Below are 14,537 nucleotides of genomic sequence, written 5' to 3'. Positions count from 1 at the left end.
CAACATGTACTAGCCTCTGATTTAATTTTTTAAAGTTATATTTTTCATTCTTCCTATGAAAATGAATAATACTCTATTTATCACCTTGTTGCACAGTTAATCTGCAGGCATCACTTTTTGGCTTCTTTATATCCTTCTGGTGGTTTATTTTCCACTGAGCTTTAAATCATCAGTCATTTGGATACATTATTGGAGCGGCATGGTGGCACAGTGGTTAGCACTGTTGCCACATCACCAGGGTTCAATTCCAATCTTGGGTCACTGTCTGTGTGGAGTTTGTACGTTCTACCCCTGTCTACGTGTTTCTTCCGGTTCCACCGGTTTCCTCCCACAGTCCAAAGATGTGCAGGTTAGGTGGATGGCTAAATCTCCCTTAGTGTCCAAAAGGTTAGGTGGGGTTATGGGGAAAGGGTGGGGCTCCTTCAGAGGGTCGGACTTTAGTCTCTGTCTGTTATTCCCAATCTAAACTATTTTATTACCACCAATCCCACAGGCCCTTATCTTTTCTAATAACCTTATGCAATGAAATGAAAATCGCTTATTGTCACGAGTAGGCTTCAATGAAGTTACTGTGAAAAGCCCCTAGTCGCCACATTCCAGCGCCTGTCCGGGGAGGCTGGTACGTGCTGCTGGCCTGCTTGGTCTGCTTTAAAAGCCAGTGATTTAGCCCAGTGAGCTAAACCAGCCCCTATCGAATGCCTTTTGAACATTCAAATGTACTACAACTTTGTCAAATGGGATTTATTTTTCATTAAACTGTGTGGATTGGATTGGATTGGATTTGTTTATTGTCACGTGTACTGAGGTACAGTGAAAAGTATTTTTCTGCAAGCAGCTCAACAGATCATTCAGTACATGGAAGAAAAGGGAATTAAACAAAATTCAAGAAAATACATGAGAATACATAATAGGGCAACACAAGATATACAATGTAACTACATAAGCACTGGCATCGGTTGAAGCATACAGGGTGTAGTGTTAATGAGGTCAGTCAATAAGAGGGTCATTTAGGAGTCTGGTGACAGTGGGGAAGAAGCTGTTTTTGAGTCTGCTCGTGAGTGTTCTTAGACTTCTGAATCTCCTGCCCGATGGAAGGAGTTGGAAAAGTGAGTAAGCCAGGTGGGAGGGATCTTTGATTATGCTGCCCGCTTTCCCCCGGCAGCGGGAGGTGTAGATGAAATCAATGGATGGGAGGCAGGTTCGTGTGATGGACTGGGCGGTATTCACGACTCTCTGAAAGTTCCTTGCGGTCCTGGGCCGAGCAGTTGCCATACCAGGCTGTGATGCAGCCCGAGAGGATGCTTTCTATAGTGCATCTGTAAATGTTGGTACGGGTTAATGTGGACATGCCGAATTTCCTTAGTTTCCTGAGGAAGTATAGGCGCTGTTGTGCTTTCTTGGTGATAGCGTCGATGTGAGTGGACCAGGATAGATTTTTGGTGATGTGCACCCCTAGGAATTTGAAACTGCTAACCATCTCCACCTCGGCTCCGTTGATGCTGACAGGGGTGTGTACAGTACTTTGCTTCCTGAAGTCGATGACCAGCTCTTTAGTTTTGCTGGCATTGAGGGAGAGATTGTTGTCGTTACACCACTCCACTAGGTTCTCTATCTCCCTCCTGTATTCGGACTCATCGTTATTCGAGATCCGGCCCACAATGGTCGTATCGTCAGCAAACTTGTAGATGGAGTTGGAACCAGGTTTTGCCACGCAGTCGTGTGTGTACAGCGAGTAGAGTAGGGGGCTAAGTACGCAGCCTTGCGGGGCACCGGTATTGGGGACTATTGTGGAGGAGGTGTTGGTGTTCATTCTTACTGACTGTGGTCTGTTGGTAAGAAAGTCAAGGATCCAGTTGCAGAGTGGAGAGCCAAGTCCTAGGTTTTGGAGCTTTGATATCAGCTTGGCTGGGATTATGGTGTTGAAGGCGGAGCTGTAGTCAATAAATAGGAGTCTGATGTAGGAGTCCTTGTTTTTGAGATGCTCTAGGGATGAGTGTAGGGCCAGGGAAATGGCGTCTGATGTGGACCGGTTGCGACGGTATGCGAATTGAAGTGGGTCAAGGCGTTCCGGGAGTATGGAGGTGATGCGCTTCATGATCAGCCTCTCGAAGCACTTCATTACAACTGACGTCAGGGCCACCAGGCGGTAGTCATTGAGGCACGTTGCCTGGTTCTTCTTTGGTACCGGTATGATGGTGGTCTTCTTGAAGCAGGTGGGGACCTCGGAGTGGAGTAGGGATAGGTTAAAGATGTCTGTGAATACCTCTGCCAACTGGTATGCGCAGGCTCTTGAGTGCATGACCAGGGATCCCGTCCGGGCCCATCGCCTTCCGTGGATTCACTTTCAGGAAGGCCGATCTGACTTCGGAAACTGTGATGGTGGGTATGGGTGAATTATGGGCTGCTGGGGCACTCAACAGCGGATTGTTGGTTACCTGCTCAAACCGAGCATAGAATGCATTAAGTTCATCGGGGAGGGGTGCGCTGCTGCCAGAGATACTGCTCGGCTTCGCTTTGTAGCCCGTTATGTTCTTTAGTCCTTGCCACAACCGCCGAGAGTCTGCCTGTGCTCTGGGCTCTGCCTAATAGGATTATATAAGTGCCCTGTTATCACATTCCTAATAGATTCCAACATTTTCTCTACTACTGATGTCAGGCTAATTGACAATATGGCTCCTGGTAAGTGATTAGAGGAATAGGTTGGGCAGGGCACGATTTGTAGATCACATTTTTAATCTATTGCAAGACGTTGTCATTAATCACCATTGCAACCTAAGGAAGAACAGGATGTAGGTGCATTGCATTTTCTGTACGGTGAAGCTCAGTGGATCAGCGGAGAACTCTACAAAGATCTGGCCTTGAATTATCAGAAGATTGGGTAGTAACTCAACAGCAGTGAATGGAGATAACGGGGAGTCACAGACAATTTTGATGATAGACAATGTTGTTAGATTTGAAGCTTGGGCTGAATCAAACAACACAGCCTCAGAATCCTGTTTAACACAACTGAGTGAAGAATGGGGAAGAGGGATATAATTGGAAATAAAGATTTGGAGTTTTTGGCAGGTGCCAAGTAAGAGTACTTTGATCTTCCTAATGATAAATGGAGGAAATTCCAGATAGCCTTGGTATCAGACAGGCATTCTAAGGAAGAGGCCATTATTGGTGATTTTAACATAGTGGTCCTGGGTGAGTGAATCCAAACTAGACAGTGTGTTGTGTACGTTGAGCATATAACTAGGAGTTGAGTAGAATTCAAAAATCTTGTAGTAACATTAATCCTGCTGGTTGGATGTGGAGTGAGTTACACTGATCTTTCCCCTTTTGTGAAATAAGTCTTGCCCTTTCGATGTGTCATGAGTTTGATGATTTCCTAGTGGCTGATAACATTTCCTCAAAAAGTAACACTGAGCAGCCACGAGTAAAGGAAGTTTGAGAAATGGAAAGTTCAAAATGACACTTCTTTGGAGACGAAGAATACTTAATTGTAGATTCCAATCTATATTTTGATGAGAACCAAATGAACAGGTGTTGATTCAAAGCTTCAGCTGCAGAATAATTTTGTGACTAAGTTCTGCATTGCTGTATAATTCAGATCTTAAGACCATAAGGCATAGGAGTGGAAGTAAGGCCATTCGGCCCATCGAGTCCACTCCGCCATTCAATCATGGCTGATGGGCATTTCAACTCCACCTACCAACATTCTCCCCGTAGCCCTTAATTCCTCGCGACATCAAGAATTTATCTATCTCTGCCTTGAAGCCATTTAGCGTCCCGGCCTCCACTGCACTCCGCGGCAATGAATTCCACAGGCCCACCACTCTCTGGCTGAAGAAATGTCTCCGCATTTCTGTTCTGAATTTACCCCTCTAATTCTAAGGCTGTGTCCACGGGTCCTCGTCTCCTCGCCTAACGGAAACAGTTTCTTTGCGTCCACCCTTTCTAAGCCATGTATTATCTTGTAAGTTTCTATTAGATCTCCCCTTAACCTTCTAAACTCCAATGAATACAATCCCAGGATCCTCAGCCGTTCATCATATGTTAGACCCGCCATTCCAGGGATCATCCGTGTGAATCTCCGCTGGACACGCTCCAGTGCCAGTATGTCCTTCCTGAGATGTGGGGCCCAAAACTGGACACAGTACTCCAAATGGGGCCTAACCAGAGCCTTATAAAGGCTCAATAGCACATCGCTGCTTTTATATTCCAACCCTCTTGAGATAAATGACAACATTGCATTCGCTTTCTTAATCACAGATTCAACCTGCATGTTTACCTTTAGGGAATCCTCGACTAGCACTCCCAGATCCCTTTGTACTTTGGCATTATGAATTTTCTCACCGTTTAGAAAGTAGTCTATGCTTGGATTCTTTTTTCCAAAGTGCAAGACCTCACATTTTCTCACGTTGAATTGCATCAGCCATTTCCTGCACCACTCTCCCAAACTGTCTAGATCCTTCTGCAGCCTCCCCACTTCCTCAGCACTACCTGCCTGACCACCTAACTTCGTATCATCGGCAAACTTCGCTAGAATGCCCCCAGTCCCTTCATCCAGATCATTAATATATATGGTGAACAGCTGTGGCCCCAACACTGAACCCTGTGGGACACCGCTGGTCACCGGCTGCCATTCCGAAAAAGAACCTTTTATCCCAACTCTCTGCCTTCTGTCAGACAGCCAATCCTCAACCCATGCCAGTAGCTCACCTCGAACACCATGGGCCCTCACCTTACTCAGCAGCCTCCTGTGTGGCACCTTATCAAAGGCCTTTTGGAAATCCAGATAGACCACATCCACTGGGTTTCCCTGGTCTAACCTACTTGTCACCTCCTCAAAGAATTCTAACAGGTTCGTCAGGCACGACCTCCCCTTACTAAATCCATGTTGACTTGTTCTAATCCGACCCTGCTCTTCCAAGAATTTAGAAATCTCATCCTTAACGATCGATTCTAGAATTTTACCAACAACCGAGGTTAGGCTAATTGGCCTATAATTTTCCATCTTTTGTCTTGATCCTTTCTTGAACAAGGGGGTTACAACAGCGATCTTCCAATCGTCCGGGACTTTCCCTGACTCCAGTGATTTTTGAAAGATCTCAACCAACGCTTCCGCTATTTCTTCAGCCACCTCTCTCAGAACTCTAGGGTGTAGCCCATCGGGGCCAGGAGATTTGTCAATTTTAAGACCTTTTAGCTTTAGCAGTAAGACCTTTAGCAGTAAGAGCTCAATTTAGTAAAGGAAAGGCCTCTCTTTGAACGGCAAGAGTTGATGAATGAGTTACTGTTCGTAAAAGATGCTGTTTTTAAATTGTATCTGGGAATCTGCTTTGGACGGTGATATCGGTTGCTGCTATAGAAATTAGAATAGAGTGAGTAGTAGCATTAATACTCCGGAACGCCTCCACCTCATGTGCGGGGTTGGAGCTAATGCAGCTGAAGGTGGAGTATAGAACGCACCTTACAAGGACAAGGATGAGCCGGCTCTTTGAGGGAGTAGAAGATGTGCATGAACGTTGTGGGGGGGGGGGCACGCAAACCACGTTCATATGTTTTGGTCCTGTCCAAAGCTTGAGGATCACTGGAAGGAGGTGTTTAGGGTCATCGCTAAAGTGGTGCCCGTGAAACTGGACCCTGGACCCGGGCCCTCGGGAGGGGAGGCCATATTCGGGGTGTTGGACCAGTCGGGGTTGGAAACAGAGGCAGATGTTGTAGCCTTCGCCTCGTTGATCGCCCGAAGGCGGATCCTGGCATGGCGGGGGGAACCTGCTGGAATTCTTGGCGTTTGAAAAGGTCAAATTTGAACTGAGGGAAAGGATGGAGGGGTTCTACAATTCATTGACGTTATTCATTATGCACTTTTGAGAATTGGATCACATCGAACATTTGGGGGGGGGAGGGTCGGGGGGAGAGGGACTGAATGTGTTAATGGTGACTATGGGTGATTCCTAATTGCTTTTTGTCATTTGTTTATGTTAACATGCATGCTAATATCTGGGGTTTGGTTGGGGGATGGGATCGTTGTTATTGATATGGGGATTAACATTACATTTGTTACTGATTATTGTTTATTGGGTGCAGATTTGGGAGAAAATGTGAAACGAGAATAAAAAATATTTTTTTAAAAAAAGGTAACCAGCTGATTTTAGCCTTTATTAACATTTAGCCATTTTCAAATTTAAGTGGCCATTTTCCTTTTTCTTCACGCAGATTGGAAGCAGATGAAGAAAAAGAAGAGTGATGTTGTTTCGTTAAAAGCATACAAAGGCCTTGCAGAAGTGGCTGTAAAATGTCTCTGTGAATTGCTAGTGGCCTTGCCACATTTTAACTTTCATAACAACATTGCGGTGATGATTGTGCCACTTATGAATGATGCATCAAGAAAGGTAAAATCAGCTCTGTATGTATATTCATATATTTGGTTCAGTCCAGTGATGCCATCATGTATGATTCATCATGCATGCTGCATAATGATTAAAATAAATTTTAAAAATAGACTATAATATTAAGGAGGTGAATTCCAGTGTGATTCTTACCGATTTGTTGTAACTTCAGAAGAATTATGGAAAGATTGTAACCCAGTAACCCCAGCTAATCGAAGGGCAATTTAGTGTGGCCAATACACCTAAACTGCACATCTTTGGACTGTGGGGGAAACCGTAGAACCCAGAGAGAAACCCCACGCATACACATGAAGAACATGCAGATTCCACACAGACAGTGACCCAAGCCGGGAATCAAACCGGGGTCCTGGGCGCTGTGAGGCAACAGTGCTAACCACTGTGCTGTCGTGATTGATTATGCATGGCACATTGGATGAAAAAAGAATTAGGTTGGGTGTGATGTTTCCCAGGATCAGGTAGTCTGCCCCATTCATTGTCAATGGCCACATATGAAGCATGACAATTAGAAATATAATTGTTTCTTCTAAGCCAAGGGAATTCTTTTTTTAAAGTCTCTCATTCTAACTAGGATGTCTTAGCCATCCACTTTCCCACCACTGGCTGTCATGTAAATCTGATATCAATTAAGCTCAAGTAATACTGTTGAGCTTCTCTTCAGCTATAGTTTCAGAGATGGGCTGAAGTGAGAGGCAAAACAAAAGATTAAGCAAGGGAATGCAGGAGAAATGCAATAAAGGAAGCAAGACAAAGTTATGCAGGGTGTCAACATTAATCTTCATCCTTCTCTTTGCTGCTCAACATCTCCTCTCTCTCCATCAGCGGTCATTCTTTCAGCTATAACTCCTGCCATTTGGAACACTTCAAATCCAATTTGCCTGGCTGCTGTGCTGCTCTTCCATTCTTCAAAAACCTCTTCAATACTTTTCTGTCTTTGCCTTTGGTCCACCGCAGCGTCCAACTCTTCTTTATTCTTTTTCTGCCCCACTTGCAAAACAGATGCTCTGTCGTATAATGAGTGCTACACAAATGTAACGTTGCTGTAAGCAAGACATTGCTTATCAACTGACCCAGTGATTGCATGTGTAGATTGCATATAGGATATTAGGTTTTAGAACATAAAAGCAAGGTAGTAACATGCAACCTACACAAATCATTGATTAAACTGCTGTTAGAATGCCGCACCTTGTTTTAGGCACCAATTGGGAAGATGACAAAGTTGTGGAGGCAATCTTTCTTTTGACAAGAAAGATACCTAGATTGAGAGGCTTTAATTGAGAGTCGAGATATTTCCATTAAGGGGAGATATGGGTATTCAAATTTATTAAACATTTTCAAAGATAAGAAATTACCTTGCATTTATAGAGTACTTTGCCATCTCAAATGCCTCATATTTAATCAAATATTTTGAAGTGCAGTCACTTGTTTAAAAAAATATTTTTATTGAGCTTTTTCAAATATTATACATCATAACAACAACGCACTCCCTAACAAATAATGATGACCCGCTCTTTAAAATGAACGGCTGCCATCTTTGGTAGAACTCTTCTACTGTGCCCCTCATGGTGTATTTAACTTTTTTGGGGCACAAGAATTCCATAAGATCCCCAAGCCACACACAGGCGCTGGGTGGAGAAGCTGACCTCCCTCCTATTTGATTCTGTGTGAGATGATAGGTGCTCAGCAGAGAGCTAAAGACGTTAAGGAAAAAAAAAGCAATGAAGTACTTGCATTTCTGTAGCGCCTTTCAATATCACCCATCAGCACCCGCCTTCGAGCAATCAGTGAGGCGAAGGCCAGAACATCAGTGCCCGGCCCAGTCTGCAGGTCCAGCAGGCCCGATACCCCAAATATGGGGCAAGGCTTCAGTTCAATTTGAAGGATCGGCGAGATGGCGCCAAAGAAGGAGACCCAGAAACCCACGAGCTTAGGACATGACCAGACATATGTACATGGTTAGCTGGGTTCCTCCCACTCATCCTCCATTCCCACAAATAGCCTGCTCATCCTGGACCTGGTCAAATCAGCCCTATGCACTTGGGGTGGCACGATAGCATACTGGTTAGCACCTTGCTTCACAGCTGCAGGGATCCAGGTTCGATTGCCGGCTTGGGTCACTAACTGTGCAGAGACTGCACATTCTCCCTGTGTCTGCGTGGGTTTCCTCCAAGTGCTCCAGTTTCTTCCCACAAGTCCCAAAAGAATTGCTTGTTCGGTGAATTGGACATTCTGAATTCTCCCTCAGTGTACACAAACAGGTGCATAGTGTGGCAAGTCGGGGATTTTCACAGTAACTTCATTGCGATGTTAATATAAGCCTCCTTGTGACACTAATAAAGGTTATTATCTTCAACCTTATCAGCCCTAACCTCGCACGCGATGACGATGCCTTCACCCTACGCAGAATCTTACCACATCCCCTCCTCCAACTTGGACATCAACTCCTCCTCCCACTTGGCCTTCACCTGTTCCAAGGATACTGCCTCCTCTGCTATAAGCCTCCCATGAACCCCTGAGATACTCCCATCCTCATCCCCACTAGTGACAAAACCCTCTCCAACAACAAGGCAAAGGACACTACTGGGAGCATTGGAAGACCTTTGTGAAGTTGTGTACCTGTAAATCTCTAAATACATCAGCCTGTGAGACTCCAAATTTCTCAACCACCTCAAAGCTCCCAAATCAGCCCTCCAAAAACAAACCCTTCATCACAGCAACCCCCTTTTGTTTGTTTTGTTTACTGTCACATGTACCGAGGTACAGTGAAAAGTATTTTTCTGCAAGCAGCTCAGCAGATCATTAAGTACATGAAAAGAAAAAAAAATGCACAATGGGGCCACATAAGGTGCATCATGTGACTACATAACACCGATATCGGGTGAAGCAAACAGGGGTGTAGTTTTAATCAGGTCAGTCCATAAGAGAGATGTTTGGGGGTCTGGTAACAGCGGGGAAGAAGCTGTTTTTGAGTCTGTGCGTGTTCTCAGACTTTGAATCTCCTGCCAGATGGAAGAAGACTTCTCCTTCCATCCACTAAACCTAGCATCCAGCCTCGCTGGCTTGAACATGTGGTTTGCACAAACCGGCACCGGCTTCGATACTGCCCTTAAAGTGCTGCCAAAATTGTCTCCATCTCTTGAATGTGAGGCCACCTGAGTACTTACCCAGAGAGAATAGTAAAGAAGCAATGACCAGCGCTCTTAACCCCGACACGTGCTCGACTCCAACCACACCCATAAAGCCTCTGGATCAGCATTTGCCACCCAATAATACGTTTTGCAACGACAAGCCCACCGACTGCCTTGCTCTCTGCGCACCGTCTTTCTAATCCCACCCAGATCAATGTCCAAATCAGTCTCTCCGCACTTGTAAAAAAGGAATTTTGGGGGGGAAAAACAGACATTGGGAAAAAACAGAAAACACAGTAGGACATTATTTTCACTGACTGAATTTTGGCCACCAGGGAGGCTGTCCCACCTCTAAATCCGCCGTCACCCTATGCACTAGGCTCATAAAATTTCATTTCAGAGCTTGGCCGAATCCTGGGCCACCTGCACTCTTAAGTATCTAAAATGGGAACACATAAGACGGAACGACAACACCCTCAAATTTACCCCCACCCTGGCTGGGTTACAGGAAAACACTTTTCCCAATTCAATTTATATCCTGAAAAGGCCCCAAAATGCTTCAGCAGTGCAATGATATCACCCAATGTGGGGATCAGATCCGTTACGTACAAGAGAAGATCATCTGCGTACAAGGACACCCTATGCTCAACAACAACCCCCCCTCATCCCTCTTCACCTATCTGAAGCTCTCAGGGAAATGGCCAACGGCTCTATTGCCAATGCAAACCAGAGGGGAGGCATAGGACATCCCTGCCTCTTTCCCCTGTGTAACTGGAAATATCTCAAGCTCACATTATTTGTCCGAACACTAGCCTTTAGTGCCTTATATAACTGAACCAATGCCACAAACTTAGGCCCAATCCTGAACCGTTCCAGTACTGAAAACAAATATCCCCATTCTACTCAATCAAAGGCCTTTTCAACATCCAATGACACAATGACCTTCTGCTTCCTCCCCTCCATCGGGAACAACACATTCAAAAGTCACCTCATAATGGATGACAAGTGGCTCCCCTTCACAAACCCGTCTGGTCTTCCCCAATACCTTGTGGGGGACATCCCTCCAGCCTCAAGTGCTAATACCTTAACCAGAATTTTAGCATTGATATTCAGTAGCTGGAACCTGTCCAGCCCCTGCATTTTACCCGTCTGCATTCTCCCAATTGCCATTCTGACCTCCACACCCATAGTGGCCCCTCCATCTCTTTCCGATCCTCCACTTTGGGATACTCCAAACCTTCCAAAGACCTCAGCATATCTGACTCCTCCTCTGGTGGCTCCGATCTATACATAACACTGTAAACGCCCCTTTAACTTTATCCAACGCTGACACTAGTCTGCCACCCAAGTCCCAAATCCATACAATCTCTCGCAAAGCCACCTGTTGCCTCAGCTGATCAGCCAAAAACCTGCTTGCCTTCTCCCCATATTTGTACACAACCCCCATCGAGCGCTGCAACTGTAGCACCGCCTTCTGTGTACTCACTGTTAATCTAAGGAATGCTTCAACCAGTTTAGATATAGGACGAACTCAAGCAATCAGATGAATGAACAGATCATCTGCTCCAGTGATGTTAGGGATACTTACTTTCAGTACACCAGGAAAGCGCTCTGCTCATGTTTTATGCCCACCTAATAGGGCAGGTGAGGCTTCAGTTTTACGTCTCATGTTAGCCGATATTTGATTGGAGTATCAGCCTGGATTAGATGCTCAAGTGTGTAGAGTGAGGTTGAACCCACAACCTCCTACACTGAGGCTAGATTGCTACCAATGACCTACGGCTGCCATCTTGGTAAATGAGGATAAATTATTTCCACTAGTCAATTATTTGGTAACTAGAGGCATATTTTTAAGTCCATCAATAAAACAACAAAATAAAAAGTTTGAGGGGTTTTACTACATATTGTTGGGAAAGAATATGCTGTACTACAGATAGTGTGAAAAGAAAAATCTGTTTGCAAAAGGAAAGTGGATAAATATTTGTAAAATAAAATTTTTTAAAGGTCTCAAAGGCACTGAATTGGACCACTGCGTGATGGAATGTATATCCTGTTTTGTGTTATAAAATTCCATGGTGGGTTGTTTTCTGTTCCTTTGTTATTTTGTTCTGATGTTTAACAGCGATGTCTCTTCAGATTTCAGAAATGTGTTGTGGAGCTGTGGAAACACTTTTTAAGCAGGACAAAATCGGTGTGCCCTCACTTGCTATGGTCAAAATAATTTCTGGTCTTGTTAAAAGCAGAAACTATGAAGTAAAATCTGAGGTAAGTAAAATTCTATTACAATCGGGCAGAGTCAGCATGATTTTGTGAAGGGAAATCATGTTTGATTAATTAGGTACCTGAGCAAGTAATAAGCAAGATGGATAAAGGGGAACCTGTAGATTAAATGTGATGTACTTGAATTTCTAGAAGTTATTTATAAGGTGCCACATGAAAGGTTACTTCACAAATAAGAGTTCACAGTGCAGGGGGTAACATATTTGCATAGATAATGGAATGGTTAGCTATCAGAAAACTGAGTACGGTAAATGGATCATTTTTGGATTGGCAAGCTATAACTAATGGAGTGCACAAGGATCAGTGCTGGGGCCTCAACTATTTGCAATCTGTTTCAATTACTTGGACTGATGCTAATTGTGCTTTGACTTAATTGCTCTGTTTTATAACCTTTGCTCTAGAATCGGCAGGTATCCTTATACCACCACGAGGTTCAAGTGCTGATAAATAACTCAATACATCAGTTAGTAAGGTTCAAATCAAAACACATTTATTATATACACAGTCAATCGCTACTCATGCATAAAATACTACTCACTAGACTGTTTCTAACACTAACAGGCCAATACTTAGCTTTGGAACCTCTCGTTCGATCCTGAGTCTGCAGGCTTCCAGTTGGTATGGACTAAGGGTTAGGAGCGCCTATCTCGTAGCGTGCATTGACTGGACACTTACTTGGCTGGTGCAGCTGCTAGGCAAGTCTCTCCGAGTTGAGAGTCACGGTCAAGAGTTCTTTGAGAGCTGCCAAGAAGCTGTTAGGCCGGTCTCTCCTCGCTGAGAGCCAAGTGCCAAGAAGATCGAACTGAACTTGGGGACTCTATTTTATAGTCCCCAGGGGCTTCGCGCCCTTTTGGGCGGTCCCTGTACCTGGTTCCAATTGATTGGACCATGTTCCAATTTTGTTTTTGCTTTGTTTTGGCTCCCGCTGGCGCCGAGGAATCTGGCTTGGCCTCGATTATCTTAACTGTTTCAATTGTTCCCGGGGATCGCTCATCAATATGTAGATGGTCGTCAGTTTCAGAGCTGTCTGGGTTTCTAAGTTCTAATATACAGGAGATTTTGCACCTGCTTGTTTTCCTGCGTTTGGCCATTTCTCCCTGCATTCTTAGCGAATCTCCATTTTAAAGTCGGGTAGTGGCCAACCCAGGTGGCTACAGGACTGAATGTATGTAGCCATATTTGCTGATGGTGCAAAGTAAGTTGCCAGAGAGCATAGAGTCTACAAAGGGATATAGATAGGTTAAGTGAGTGGGCAAATACTTGGATGGAGTATAATGTAGGAACTTGTCCTCTTTGGCAGGAAGAATAGAAAAGTAGCATATTTAAATTGGGAGAGACTGAAAAGCTCTGTGGTACAGAGGGATACTTAGTCCTGGAACGTGAATCATAAAATATTGATATGCGGGTACAGCAGGTAAATGGAATGTTGACATTTATTACATGGAGAATCGAACATAGAAATAGAGACGGTGGTGCAGTGGTTAGCATTGCTGCCTCACAGCACCGAGGGCCCGGTTTCGATTCCGGCCTGTACCTAATTTTTTGTGTTATTTACAATTGAAATATTGTGGTCGAGATTGAAAGGACATCAACAGAAACATAGGGTTGATTTTTTTTGTTGCCTTTAGGATGGGGAGGGGATTGCAGAATTAGCAGGAAACCACACCAGGATAGCTCAAAATTAAAAACCGGTTAGCAAGTGAGATTGACTCAGGGACTTTTGCACCAACTGCATGGTTCTCTTAGACTGCCTGGCAGTTACCCATTCCGTCCCTGATGGAATGCTCTGAGCACGAGTTTGATTACCTCCTTGATCATTCTATCCACATAGTTTTCCACCTTGTGGGTGCACCACAGTATTCTGAAACCGAGAGCTTCATCTTCTGCAGCTGGTGTCATTTCCTGCAGATGTGTTTGTCGAGGACACATGGTGCATCTGTGACTTTCCACATTCCACTCAGCAGAGCTGTCCTGCCATTCCTTAACTTTTATTCTACATTTAATAGTTTGCACTTCCAGTCACTCGCCATTCCGCTTCTTCACTGTACCAAATACTGGAGGCTGAAAAAGGTGGATCTAGGTGCTGTTGGCTACCTCCTGGTCCTCTTATCACCTGCTCTTCTAGACATTGCTGTCTTCTTCCAGAGATGCTCCTTTCACTGGCATTTCTAGGTGCTGCTGACTGCCTCCAGGTCACTTTTCACCCAGTCTACCTATATGTGGTTCAGGCCTGAAAATCAGTTTCCTACTTGTTATGTAAAACAAAAATGTTTTGGCTTTTAATGCAAATTTAGAATATTTGCTTCCAGATATAAATTAAACCATTTTAAACCTTCAAGTTGCAATTTAACAATAAGAGCAATATTTTATTTTGACTTCTATGCATCAACATTTGGTCCAGAGAAGGTTCACAAGAATGATCCCTGGAATGAAGAGCTTGTATGAGGAACAGTTGAGGATTCTGGGTCTGTACTGGTTGGAGTTTAGAAAGATAAGGGGAGATCTAATTGAAACTTAAAGGATACTGCGAGGCCTGGATAGAGTGGACATGGAGAGGATGTTTCCACTTGTAGGAAAAACTAGAACCAGAGGACACAATGTCAGACTAAAGGGACGATCCTTTAAAACAGAGATGAGGAATTTTTTCAGCAAGAGGGTGGTGAATCTGTGGAACTCTTTGCCACAGAAGGCTGTAGGGCCAAATCACTGAGTGTCCTTAAGACAGAGATAG

At 44.4% G+C, this 14,537-nt stretch overlaps 1 protein-coding gene across 1 annotated transcript in view; it reads left to right on the top strand.

The window, feature by feature from the left end:
- noc3l (NOC3-like DNA replication regulator) overlaps window positions 1-14,537 on the top strand; it is a 67,998-nt gene that overhangs the window by 37,777 nt on the left and 15,684 nt on the right. The window contains exons 9-10 of the mRNA XM_038822405.1: window positions 6,208-6,383; window positions 11,663-11,791. Coding sequence (XP_038678333.1) covers window positions 6,208-6,383; window positions 11,663-11,791 — 305 coding nt within the window. The remainder of the gene's footprint in view (window positions 1-6,207; window positions 6,384-11,662; window positions 11,792-14,537) is intronic.

Source organism: Scyliorhinus canicula, chromosome 16 (assembly GCF_902713615.1).
Source record: "Scyliorhinus canicula chromosome 16, sScyCan1.1, whole genome shotgun sequence".
Taxonomy (NCBI): Eukaryota; Metazoa; Chordata; class Chondrichthyes; order Carcharhiniformes; family Scyliorhinidae; genus Scyliorhinus; species Scyliorhinus canicula.
The sequence above is the reverse complement of the archived record's forward strand: the minus strand, read 5'-3'. Positions and strand labels throughout refer to the sequence as shown.